Raw genomic sequence first — 13,299 nt, 5'->3', positions numbered from 1 at the left:
GCAGTTTCGCCGCGCAGCTCCGGGGAAAAGCAGGAACTTAAGGCCGGGGTCAAACAAGCCGTGACCTGGGCCTCGCGGGGGGCGGAGCGCGTTCCCGCCAGGACCTGGTGGCCAGGCCACCCGTTGCGTCCCCCGCGGTAGCCCCATCTCCTGCAGCCAGCGCTCCGCACGCCCACCCGTGGGGCGCAGCTGCCAGGCGTGTCTATTTGTTTGTTTGTTGTTTAAAATAATCCTGGAGCACACGATCAGCAGCATCTGAAGGAGGCGGGGGCAGAGTTCCCTTTCAGGGAGCGCGTGAGGGGCATTCTCAACGGAAAACCAGACCAAAAGAATAGTGACCAACCCTCCTCGGATTACTCTCCCCTGGCTCCTCCCTTTCTTCCCCCCCCCACCTCCAGATTTGCATAAAAAAGGCCAAGAAAACTCTGGCTGGGCCCCAGCTGCAGTTCACTCTGCTCCCCCCGGGTTGGAGCCCCCCAGAGCTGGGCTCTGGCTTGCCGCACGAAGCCGAGCGGACAGCATCTCTCCCGCGCAGTCCTGCCTGCGCCAGGCGTCTCCGCGCTCCCGTCGCCCGATCGCCGGCTTTCCAGGTCCCCGAGCCGCGCAGAGCAGAGCCATCTGGCCGGGACGACCTCAGCGCCGGCTGCCTCCCGCTTCCCCCGCTCCGCTCTCCGCCCCGCAGGGGTCGCGCGCCCACGATGCCGCAGGGCCCTGGCTCACTGCTGCTGCTCGTCCTCGCCTCGCACTGCTGCTTGGGCTCGGCGCGCGGGCTCTTCTTCGGCCAGCCCGACTTCTCCTACAAGCGCAGCAACTGCAAGCCCATCCCGGCCAACCTGCAGCTGTGCCATGGTATAGAGTACCAGAACATGCGGCTGCCCAACCTGCTGGGCCACGAGACCATGAAGGAGGTGCTGGAGCAGGCGGGCGCCTGGATCCCGCTGGTCATGAAGCAGTGCCACCCGGACACCAAGAAGTTCCTGTGCTCGCTCTTCGCCCCTGTTTGCCTCGATGACCTGGACGAAACCATCCAGCCGTGCCACTCTCTCTGCGTGCAGGTGAAGGACCGCTGCGCTCCAGTCATGTCCGCCTTCGGCTTCCCCTGGCCGGACATGCTCGAGTGCGACCGTTTCCCCCAGGACAACGATCTCTGCATACCCCTCGCTAGCAGCGACCACCTTCTGCCGGCCACCGAGGAAGGTAAGCCTTTCCCCGTATTCGCCTCCCCACCGCCCCGCCTCACTTCCCCGTTCACACCCAGCTCCGCTAAAGGCTTTCTGGGGGAGAATCACACGGCTCACACCCACATCCTGATGTGTCCCCGCCACAGGTGCCAGTCCCAGGAGGGGCAGACGCCCTTCTAGCCCTCGTGTGTCATCGGGACAAATCTGAGACACCCCACACCGCCCCCTCCCCTGCCCAAGCCTCCTAATCCTTTCCAAGTTACACCAAGAGACAGTTAAAAGAAAAAAAGGCGGGGACGGGGAGGGCAAGGAAAGCAAGGAAGGAAGGAAATGAAGAACTGAAAGGCGTTTTTTCCTTAGAGATATGCAATTATTTTTAAAGATGTTGGCCCTGGTGCCACAATTCTGAGAGCGCTGGAAATGGTCCTGTGTGGAGTGGGTAGTGACCACCCTGGCCAGAGGCTCCTCGCCCAGCCTCATGCAACACGTATCTTAGCATCCGGCAGGATTCTAGGCACCGAAACATTCCTTTACAGGCAGGTTAGCCAAAACGCTCAGTCCTTGAAGGCATTTTTTGTTGTTGTTGTTCTTTGCTGAGTTAGGTTTTGGAAATAAAAGCCGTACTGTCTCAGAGCATGTTGAAAATTGAGCACTGGTTGTACTGCTCCGGTATCTAAGGAAGGGGGCATAAAGGGAATCTCCAGGAATCATTTTTCTATCACTAATCAGCTTATATCTTAGGAGTGGTTTTAATTAACTGGAGAAAATTTGTGCAAAAGATAGTTTCCCAGGTTTTTAGAAAACAGAGGGGGAGTTCCTGTGCAAAAAAAAAACAAAAACAAAAATAAAACCATCAAAGCAATGAAAACCTCATGGGTTCTTGATATTCTTCCTGAAAGAAAAATATACACAATGTGTCTAAAGTGATTCAGGTCCCCCTGAGATGGAAAGGGAGCTTCCTAATCCCTTGCAGGGCTCCTACAGCCTCTCCCTTTCAATCTTTAATTGTTTTCCTATAGCCATCATTGGTTAAAGAAAATGCACAGTTGTTGAGCAATCTTTCCTGGCAGGCACCTCCAGTTTGCAATCATCTTATTGGTTAGATTTCTAATTTATTGCAAATGTTTGGCATATTTCAAACATTTGTCCAACATATACCACAGACCAACCATACAGGTTAGTAACATTTTATATACATTCCTAGAGCTCCTAATTGGAAATGTTTCATTTTGTTTGAGTGAGGGGAATTAAGGACAGTTTTATGTGTGTTACTTTTGTTTTTATTTCTTTCCACCATCAGCACCAACATTATAAACGTTTCTCCAAATCTCTATATTCCCCCTTCAAAATAAAAGTTTATCGTCTTCAAAACTATGCTCTGCAATTTTTCTAATTTGATACATATCTCCTATCATAAGTCACAAAGTTTTTTTCTGTGAAAATTCACTTTCATATGAATGAAAATCATATTTTACCTAAATTTTATTTTTATTTTTTCAATGTTTTATTTATTTGATAGAGAGAGGGAGAAGGAGAGAGAGCACACACAAGCAGGGAGAGGGGGAAAGGGAAAAGCAGGGTCCCTGCTAAGCAGGGTGCCCCATGAGGAACTCCATCCCAGGACCCCAGGATCATGACCCAAGCTGAAGGCAAACTTTTAACCAGCTGAGCCACCCAGACACTCCTTAACTAAATTTTAGACCTAGCATTTGCACATTTATAAATGCAAGAGAGGGAATAGTATGTTTCCTACCCCCCACACCCCACCCAAATCAGACTCTTAGAAGAGCCTTTAATAGGCTTTCTGATTGTCATGCTAGCACATAGTCCTATATTTGGTCAGACCCCCATGAACCGTTTGCTTCAATTATGGTCACTTCAGAAAAAGCTTTGGGTTTTTTGTTTGGCTCGCTGTTTATTGATTTGGGGGTGGGGGCATTGTTTTTGAGAGTCTGAAATGGACAAAGAGGAGCAAGAAGAACCTGCACCAGGAAGGAAGATAACAATGAAATAAAAGCAGCTTAACTCAGCCACACACTTGACAGAAAGCCCACGGGCAATACGGAACCCGTGAGAGCTGTTTGCTGCAGTTGCTGAGGTGTGTATCTAAAGAGGCAAGAGCCCCAACGTAACCCAGACAGCCCTAGCCCCTTCTTCTAGTCCAGACATGAGAATATCTTGAAGCCCCCCCGCCCCACCCCGAGATACAATTCTCCTGACCTGCACTTGTGCCATGCAACTGAAAAAGACAATCTTGTGGCCATATTTTGTGGTAACTGATTTACCAAAACCCCTCAAGTTTCTTCTGGGGTATTCTCTTCAGAGAGGTTTTGAGAGCAATTTTTCAGAGACAGAATTTGTCTCAGGGGTTGGAAGGAAGAGCTAAAGAACCAAAACCCTCTGTACACTCTGCCCACAACACCATTTGGGGGGGTGGGGGGGTAATTTGTCATTTATTAAACACAACTATAGGCATTCTTGTTTTGCCCACCAAAAAACAGGAGTCATGGAAGACATTCTTAGGATTGAGTAAGCCTTTTCAAAGGAGGCAGAAGCTGGGGTGTTACCTTACAATTGCTGCTCTTGTCTGGATAAGCCCCTTTGAGTTGTTTATAAACGCCACCTGCTTTTCCCCTCTAAGCAAATTTACTCATTTTTTCACATTTGTAGCTCCAAAGGTATGTGAAGCCTGCAAAAATAAAAATGAGGATGACAACGACATAATGGAAACTCTTTGTAAAAATGATTTTGGTAAGTAATATACCTTCACCAACAAAACATTTCACATTCAAAAGTTTTATTTACCAGTAAAACTTAAAGGAACAAATCATTAAGATGTTACTGGGTAAGACCTGGGTAAAATACCATCATAGCTCATCTTTCCCAAAGTCCTCTAACTCACTCTATCCTAGTTGTCTCCCTATGTAACTATCTTGCCCTGAATTGTATCTTTTTAGGTGAGATTCATTGTTTTGTTAAGCAATAATCAAATAATGAGAATTACTCAAATTAGGAATTTTCTATGGCACATTTTTCATTTTGTCTTTTTCTTGCCAATAAGCATAATTTTGGCCAAGTTCTCTTTCAGTCACTTTGATGTGAGTAACAGGAATAGAAACATGTAAATATTAGCCCCAACAAAACAAATTCAAGGCATTAAGTCAGCCAAAAATAAAAATTTACTCCAGCATCAAATATTTTTACCATATTCATAGCCCATAGCACTTTGCTCCTTTGCATCCCATCACTAGTGACTATGTGACTAGTGACTACATCCAAGGTATTTAAATTTAAGAAGAAGAACAAAATACAGTTTTGGAATTTCCATTGGCAAAATACATGAAAGGTGCCATGATGACACAGAGCTTAGGGACAATAATGTGTGTGATTTGTTACCCAGGTTCATAGTGTATAGGTGACTCCCCTTAAGAGAGTATTTAAGAGGGAAGAGGAATGGAGACTGTCCACACAGAGCTTCATCAGCACCTCTCCACTATCCTGAGGGCCCCAAGGTGAGGTCAGGAGCCCAGCTAGACACAGAACCCATGCTAACTTTGGAGTGGCCATGGACTTCACCCAGACATTCACTGGGACATAAGAATGTCCCATTCCAAGAATCGACGCCTTTTGATGTTTTTGAGAGGCCAGTATCCTTTAAAAGTATTCAGGAAGAAGGCTGAACTTAACTGGTAAGCAGGTACGGTTCCTGTTCTATCAAACAATAATGGAGTCTAACAGATCTATATTAACATCTCTGTGTACTGAAAAAGTCCTTGAAACTAAGAGAAATCACTTGAGCACTCACTGCTGGGGCTTACCATCCCAGCAATCTCAGACCAGATCAGGTCCCTGAAACTCTGGAAGCAATCCAATCACTGTTCCTTACAACCCTGGCTCTCTTCCAAAAGTGTCCTGGGTTTAACTTCAGCTGATCCTAGAACAGCCATAGCTTTAGGAAAAACTTCGCACTGCCAAGGAAGGGAAAAAGAAAGGAGGCAAATGGGATGATAGGGTTTCGAATGTCTGTATTTAAATACACACAACTGTAAGGAGTAGAAGGCCAGGCATGCTGGTAGCAGCAATCTCAAATCTCCAGAGCTTTACCAAAACACACTTCTGAGCTTCCATGCTACAAGATTTGATTAGGGGGAAAATAGAAAAATATAATTTTAATAAAATGTGCATTAAAGTGTATATAAAATATCATTTTCTTCTGGCAGCTTATGTTCTTTGCACTAGATTTAATCCAGATCTCTCTCCTGACTTTCCATGAAAAAGTTAGTGATGTCATGGGGCTCTAAAATGATTGAAATTAGGGCTTGTGCACACACACCCACATATTAATACTTGCTTTATGGCTTCCCTTACAAAAGACCCACTTCCTAAGGATGCTCTATCATGACCTAGGTCCCTAAAAAAGTGTGTGTGTGTGTGTGTGTGTGTCCTACTGTTCTCTCTCCTTAGAGGAGAAAGCCTTTCAAAAGAACATCAATATCGTCTCATTTAAGGTATCATGCACACAGATTACCTCACTGCTCTGCTTTCTATTTCCCCACATTAGTTTTGTCTCAGAAGGGATAATGACCCTGAATTGTAAGAAGTATATCTTATACTCCTGGTTTATAAGCAGTATTCTATATTGCCTCTCTACTTTGGAAAGTAATGGAAAGGTAAAAGGAACAAGGATAGAAATCTAATATAATTAACTTAAGTCATCCACGAAAGCATCATGTTCTTTCCCCACTGCACTCCTGAAGTACAGGGAAAATGTCAGAGGCCTCCTCACTGCAATGGTAAAAGTACTGGTGCAGAAGGAATTGCCCAGAACTGCTTCCCTGTGCATGCAACCTGCTGTTGGAGCAGGTAATACCACTACCCTTGCCTCCTACCACTTCCTGCATCCCCACTCACATATTCCGGGGCAGGAAAAGTTATTTTAGGGCTTTGATTCCCTATATTTGGCCCCAGCTGAAAATCCAGGGAGGAAATGGGTGATGTTTTCCCATGGTGAGCTTTTGCAAAGTTGGTTATTTTATAACAAGAAAAGATAAGTAATAAATCTTCCTCATGATTAAAAGTAATGGTTTTCTCATGTGTGGAGCTCATGAATGTTTAATATGACCAGGAGCTCTATTACACATGCTTTATGTGTGTAACATATCATCACTTCTCCCACCATATAACCTTCCCACCCTAGCCCTTATACAGAGGCATCAGGAACAGGTGACATGTCCACATGACTTATTCCATGGTTTAAGTCCCATAAACCCTGAGAACTCAGTACTACAGTTTAGATGCACATCAGACAAAACAATCATTGGCCAAATCACAGCATCTTTGATTTATTGACCAGTCATTTCCTGGTCAGCTGGAAGAACCATGGTTAAAATCAAATTCCCTTCCTGAGACAGACAGAGAGAGAGAGAGATCCCCAAAGCAGTTACACACACACACACACAAACCCTCTTCCTCTATGACTAATTTAAATAATGTATCCAACTCCATCAAAGTCAGGAAGTGCCGTTCGCACACCATCTATACCGAACACTGTCAGTGTCATTAAGAGTCTCAGGCTACATCACACTTGGGCATGTTCATGTCCCACACAGGATCAAAAATTTAAGAGACCACAGCAGTGTTAGACAAGGAGGTGTGGGAACCAGTGTTCTGACAGCTAGACTTAGCCAGGACACAACCTAACAGGGTGACCTCATGTAAGTCACTAACTTCTCTGGATTTCCAAATTCTTTGTGTATCAACAAGAGATTTCAATGGGATGATCCTTTTCAACCTTAAGATTCTACCCTTTCCCTGCCTTCATGGACTCTTGAAGTTTAATTCCAGCATGTATGTTTGTAGGGTTTTCTTTCCCAACGCAGACTATTCATGACTGTAAAATGTGTCTTTTATAGTCAACCACTTACTTTGGTCTTAGCATTCTAGTGAATGCTATCCATTTTGGAAACGGTACATATATGATCTGTAAACTCCTTGGCCACAGACAGGCAAATGATAGCAGATGAGAATGAGATCTTCAGAAAAACACTTTTACAGCTAAACATGTTGTGCTCTTAGAGTTTTGGGTATTTTTTCTCCCAGTTGCTTTACCAAATCAAATGCAGCTGCTGTAAGATCAATTCTCCTTCCCTGTAGTCTGTTCTTTAGAAAACAATGATTGTGTGATATAATTTCCTTACAGGTTTGTCCAAAAACCTCTCCAACGTAATAAATTGAGTTTAAAGTTTATGGCCACAGAAGGATCATGTTTCACCTAAGAGTCAGGCATTTCTTTTCATGCTTTAGTTTCCAATAGGGGAAGTCATTTGTTGAGGAGAGCGCAAACCACATGCAATGGACATAGAAACACAAGAACACAAGGGTGAGGAAGAAAAGTTAATTAGGTCCCACAAAGAGATTTTTGGAAGGATGGCTGATTGGAAGTAAGGTGCCTGGCAAGCCCTTTGAGGCTTTAGAAATGAAGCCAGCTGCTGACCTTGACAGGCTCATTAGCTGCAGGAAGCTCTTCTTCCCTCCCCCAGGCCGAGTCTCACAAACATGTGAGGTGAGGAGAGCTCCCACTCTGTACGTATTCCCTTCTTACAACTGGTATGATTCTACCCCCTCTTGTCTCCGTAGCACTGAAAATAAAAGTGAAGGAGATAACCTACATCAACAGAGATACCAAAATCATCCTGGAGACCAAGAGCAAGACCATTTACAAGCTGAATGGTGTGTCTGAAAGGGACCTGAAGAAATCGGTGCTGTGGCTCAAAGACAGCTTGCAGTGCACCTGCGAGGAGATGAACGACATCAATGCGCCCTATCTGGTCATGGGACAGAAGCTGGGTGGGGAGCTGGTGATCACCTCTGTGAAGCGGTGGCAGAAGGGGCAGAGGGAGTTCAAGCGCATCTCCCGCAGCATCCGCAAGCTGCAGTGCTAGTCTGCCCCCCAGGCCAGCTCCAGGGGTGCCCAGGAGACCCTCTCTGCTCTGGGTCCTCAGCTCTCATTTCCCAAGCACAGGCCCTGTGGCTCCAGGCCTCAGCCTGGAGCAGCTTCCCTTGCCTTTTTGCACGTTTGCACCCCCAGCCTCTCCTGACTTACACGGCCTTAGGAGGCCTTGGGCATGGATAGCTGTTTTCACATACAGGAAAACCCACCCAGATCTTGTAGAAATGTTCAAACTAATAAAATCATGAATATTTTTATGAAGTTTTTAAATAGCTCACTTTAGTTTTGAAGAGGTACAACTGTGACTTGGGTCTGATTTTTTTTGTCTGTTTTTCTGTTTGGTTTGGGTCAACCAATTTTCACTTTCCACTGTTGTTGCCATAACGTGCAAATGGCTTCATTCTTCTAAGTGCCCCAACTGTTGTGGGTCACAAACCTCGTTGAGATAAAGCTGGCTGTTATCTCGACATCTCTCAGCTCCAGCCTGAGACTGAGAACCTAAGCCTTATACTAATTCACCTGTCATTTTAAATCCCGCATTTCTGGGTAGAGTACTTCCATTCATCAAAAGCACATTAACCATCATAGCAGGAGTTCTTTGGCTAAAGGGCAAAACAGACAGATTTTATAATTCACCTGAGTACTTTAAGCTTTGTTTAAAACATTTTTTTACTTAATTTTGCAAATTAAACCATTGTAGCTTACCTGTAATATACATAGTAGTTGACCTTAAAAAGTTGTAAAAATATTGCTTTAACCAACACTGTAAATATTTCAGATAAACATTATATTCTTGTATATAAACTTTACATCCTGTTTTACCTACTGCCTGTCTTCTGTCTTTTCTTCTTAGTGGAAGGAAATGGGAAGGCCTCATACAAGAGTGGTCGCCTCCCCTGTCCTGAGGCCCAACTCTCCTGTGGTTTGAAGGATCTGTTTCTTTTTTTTAAAGATTTTATTTATTTATTTGACAGAGAGAGATCACAAGCAGGCTGAGAGGCAGGCAGAGAGAGAGGAGGAAGCAGGCTCCCTGCTGAGCAGAGAGCCCGATGGCGGGGCTCGATCCCAGGACCATGAGATCATGACCTGAGCCGAAGGCAGCGGCTTAACCCACTGAGCCACCCAGGTGCCCGAAGGATCTGTTTCTTAAGTGACTCAGGAAAGTGTCCCCTGAACTCCTGCCCCCACCACATACCACCTGTCACCTCATGCCTCAGATCTCGTACACATTTTACCACTGCAGACCCTGCCAAGAGGCACAGATTTGCAGGCTTCACAAAGGACTTTCTTGCTTTTGTCCTTTCTCAACATTTCAGTTGTAGCTATATGGCAACACTATTCTAAACCCGAGGTTCATGACCCTTAGAGTTGTGCTCTTCATCTCTGGAGATTTTTTTTTTTTTAAGATTGTATTTATTCGTGGGGGACAGAGAGGCAGAGGCAGAGGCAGAGGCAGAGGGAGAAGCAGGTTCCCCAAGGAGCAGGGAGCCCAATGCAGGGCTCCATCCCAGGATACCGGGATCACGACCTGAGCCGAAGGCAGACTCTTAACCAACTGAGCCACCCAGGCGCCCCTTGTCTCCTGAGATTTTTGTAATGAAAAGAACCATTGCAAGAATGTCAGTTCCTTCTCCACTTAAATCTAACCCTTAGATACAGAGCCTTGATTTGAAGGATATCTACTGTAAGGCAGAGGGTAGGGAAGGGACGGTGAAGAACTGGCATTAGGGTGAGAAGGGGACAGACAGATGTCCAGCCACAAAATGTCCATCCAAATGCTTCATTATTTTATGTGGGAACCTCCATAGAAATTCTGTTAAGTGCATGAGGACACTGAGGCTCAGAGAGGCTAGACAGACAGGTCCTAAGAGGCAGAGCCAGGGCTGAAATTCAGGCCTTTCAGACAACAAATTCTGTCTTCTATTCCACCTAGGACTGGAAATCTGGTACCACTGGTACTAGAAATCTGGTACCACTTATCTATTTAGCCAATATTTATTGGGAATCTGCCACGAGCCTTGTCTGTTCTAAGTGCTAGGGATACATACATTAATCCTAGCTCTTATGGAGCTTATATAAGGGAGTGAAAAACAAAATAAACGATCACAATTACTATTATATATTTACAACTTATCAGTTACATTAAGCATAACTACAGGTAATATGTGAGAGCAATAAAGTGTCCCCATCAAATCTGAAATTTTTACCAGCATTCATGTGAAGCTTTATCTGATAGCATTTCATGGATTTACTTTAATAGTTTCCTGAACATACATCCATGACCTCTCTACAGTACTTCAAAGTCTTCTGGCACCAAAAGTCAGTACTGCCCACTACCTGGGCTATTTGATTCTGACGACCCTTCCATTTTCCTCTAAGTGGCTGCCTGACTGCTTCTCATCTGATTCCACAAACTCAAGATAAACTCCCTTCCTACCAGGCCCCTCTGGATTAGACTAGAAGAGAGATGCTTATGGATCAAGGCTAAAACTCATTTTAAGTGTTTGGAACAAGAGACCAGGGACCCTGCAAAAGACAAAAAAAAAAAAAAAAGGAGAAAAAGAAGACCAAAAAAAAGGAGATAGTAAACCAAGGAATTAGGAATTAGGAGGGAGAAGTATATATGATGCATCAAAAACTAATGAAAAACAGTAATTTGGAAAACATTGATATTATCTGAATGCTCCCTCTCTGGGCAAGTCAGAAGTCCCTTCCCATCTAATGGAAGAAAAAGCCTCAGCTCTGAAGAGCAAGTGAATGCCAGACATGGCCTCTTTCACTCTTACTTTGAGGAACCAGCAGCAAAGACGTCACTCCGATCCCTACCTCCTGCCGTCATGCCTCTCTATGGATTTTTCCACCACCTGTTCCCATCTTTGATGCAGCTATGAGCCAATGAGACATGTTGGGGGCAGGGCAGGTAGGTTTTTTGTTTGATTTTTCATTCTTTTTGGCATAATGGTTCAAATATATATCAACTATGTATTTATCATCATCATCATCATCATCATCATCATTATTGAAGAAAGAAAGCGGTTAGTCAGAAGATACTACATTTCTGCATTTCCTAAGACAATCAATGATCTGTTTATAAACTGCTAAAATGCTGCAGGCGATCTGCCGAAATAGAAAAGTCCAAAAATCTGAAAACTACCTATCTACTATGCATATATTTCCTCTTCTCTTTCCTAAATAACTTGAGAAATTACAAGATTAAATCTATAAAACTTCTTTGAGTAGCATTTCCTAAGTGTGTGGAGGACAAAGTTTCTATCCACATGCACACATTGATGTACTGAAATTCATAGGCTTAAAAAGAATCCATGTTTTCTAATAGCACCCTCCATGCTTCATTGTCTATTCTCCTATCCAACTGCAACTTGACTGGATTTTTTACCTTTCAACTCTTGCTTCCTATCAGGTGTTCAATGTTCTTGATGTGGGAAGAGGGCCACCTTGAAAAACAAATTCAGGCATATGTATCCTTCATGCAGTTACTAACTCTGGATTATGATTGTGATTTTTGCCTATGGAGCACACTGGGTAACTACAAACTGACCCCTTAACTCATTGAAGATTTACTGAGCACCAGAATTTATTCATTTGATAATATATTGAATGCTTTCCTGCATGTAGGCACTCTTCTATGTAGTGGATACAAAGTGATTCTCCTCCTTCAGCTTATATTTTGAATTAGGAACTATATTAGGCACCAGAAAAAAGATGGATCCTGCCCAAAGGGAATGAACAATCCAGTAAGGGGAAAAGGCAGGTAAACAAATAATTCTAATACTCTGTGAAGAGGGAAATGTATACATGCCGAGGGATGACACAGAGAAGAGAGTAGTTAACTCAAATATAAAACAGAATATTTCATTCAGGTTGAGCTTAGGATCAGGGCAAAGGTGCTTTCAAGGAGAGAACTTTCAGTGAATTACACCAGAGTATCTTATATTAGGACACAGCCTAAGGAATTCAGTATTTATAATGAGTTTTATATACTGACTAATCAACTATAGTATTGTGGAATTATCACGTGGAAGGTATTATTCTAGAATGAGACTACCAATAAATCTAACATAAGGTCCACTGCTTTTATAATCCATAAAATTCCAAAACTCTTAAATGACAAAACAATGGATCAACATTTAGTTCAGAAACAAATAGCAATTCAACATAATAAAATATTTTTAAAAGCAGCCCATGACAGTCCAGAGGGTGATAGGTGAGTGCTAAAAAAAAATTCAGTTACTAAAGATAGCAGTTAATACAAATGGTGCTAGAAGAAGAAATCAAAGAATTTATATGTCACAAGATGTCCCAATACAGAGTAATAATAATCACTTACTGGGGTACATGGGCGGCTCAGTCATTTAAAGTGACGGACTCTTGGCTTTGGCTCAGATCATGATCTCAAGGTCCTGGGTTCCAGCCCTGCATTAGCTCTGGGCTCAGAGGACAGTCTGCTTCCCCTTTCTCTCCCTCTGCACCTCCACTCATGCATGCTCGCTCTCTCTCTCAAAGAGATAAATAAATCTTCTTTTTAAAAAATCATTTATTTAACAATGTAGGCATTCTGCTATGCTGTGAAATAAATAAAACACTAGAACTCAGTAACTGGATCCTCAGTAGAAAGACACCTAAAAACCTATTCATTTACTCATGCATAGTATGTACTCTCATGTGCACCCACACACAAATGCAAGTCTGGCAGAAAATCTTCTAAAACTGTATAATTAAAGGGATATCAAAACAAACCACTTAGCCAACTAGAAACAACAGTAAGTGGAAAACACCTTGGGGTGGCTTTTGAAATTCAGAGAGACCAAGGCCATTTAATTACTTCTGTAAACCTGAGACTGTTCAATTCTAAATAAAGAATTCATACTCTATAAACTATGCCTAAGCTCAATACACTGTCATCTCCTGTCCATCCTCAATTTTGAAATATAATTCTCAGAGCTTGTTTCTGGGTAAGGAAACACCCACAGCAGTAAAGAGCACCGGTCTACAGCCAGCCCTAGTCCTACCCCCTACATACCCCACTCCTCTACGAGCTCCTCATACTCTTCAAGTTCTTGAGCACAATGAGTTGCTCTAGCTGGTGTGGGTGATCAGAGTCTGGGTAGTAGCAGCTCAAGCAGGTAGGTGGAAGAAATGGAGCTGTAA

The 13,299-nt window shown here is 43.7% G+C and overlaps 1 protein-coding gene across 1 annotated transcript; it reads left to right on the top strand.

The window, feature by feature from the left end:
* Positions 1-418: 418 nt before the first annotated feature.
* Positions 419-8,956, top strand: SFRP2 (secreted frizzled related protein 2). Its single transcript, XM_044226160.1, has 3 exons — positions 419-1,197; positions 3,852-3,932; positions 7,818-8,956. The coding sequence occupies exons 1-3, from the start codon at positions 699-701 to the stop codon at positions 8,120-8,122; spliced, it is 885 nt and encodes a 294-aa protein (XP_044082095.1). The 5' UTR covers positions 419-698; the 3' UTR covers positions 8,123-8,956.
* The last annotated feature ends 4,343 nt before the right edge of the window (positions 8,957-13,299 follow it).

This window comes from Neovison vison, chromosome 11 (assembly GCF_020171115.1).
Source record: "Neovison vison isolate M4711 chromosome 11, ASM_NN_V1, whole genome shotgun sequence".
In the NCBI taxonomy this organism is placed as follows: Eukaryota; Metazoa; Chordata; class Mammalia; order Carnivora; family Mustelidae; genus Neogale; species Neogale vison.
The sequence above is the reverse complement of the archived record's forward strand: the minus strand, read 5'-3'. Positions and strand labels throughout refer to the sequence as shown.

Bases quoted from the DNA above. Each gene is read 5' to 3' on its own strand.
- SFRP2 (XM_044226160.1), top strand. From the start codon at position 699: ATGCCGCAGGGCCCTGGCTCACTGCTGCTGCTCGTCCTCGCCTCGCAC. The intron at 1,198-3,851 runs GTAAGCCTTTCC...TCACATTTGTAG, and splicing joins TCTGCCGGCCACCGAGGAAG to CTCCAAAGGTATGTGAAGCC. The intron at 3,933-7,817 runs GTAAGTAATATA...TTGTCTCCGTAG, and splicing joins TCTTTGTAAAAATGATTTTG to CACTGAAAATAAAAGTGAAG.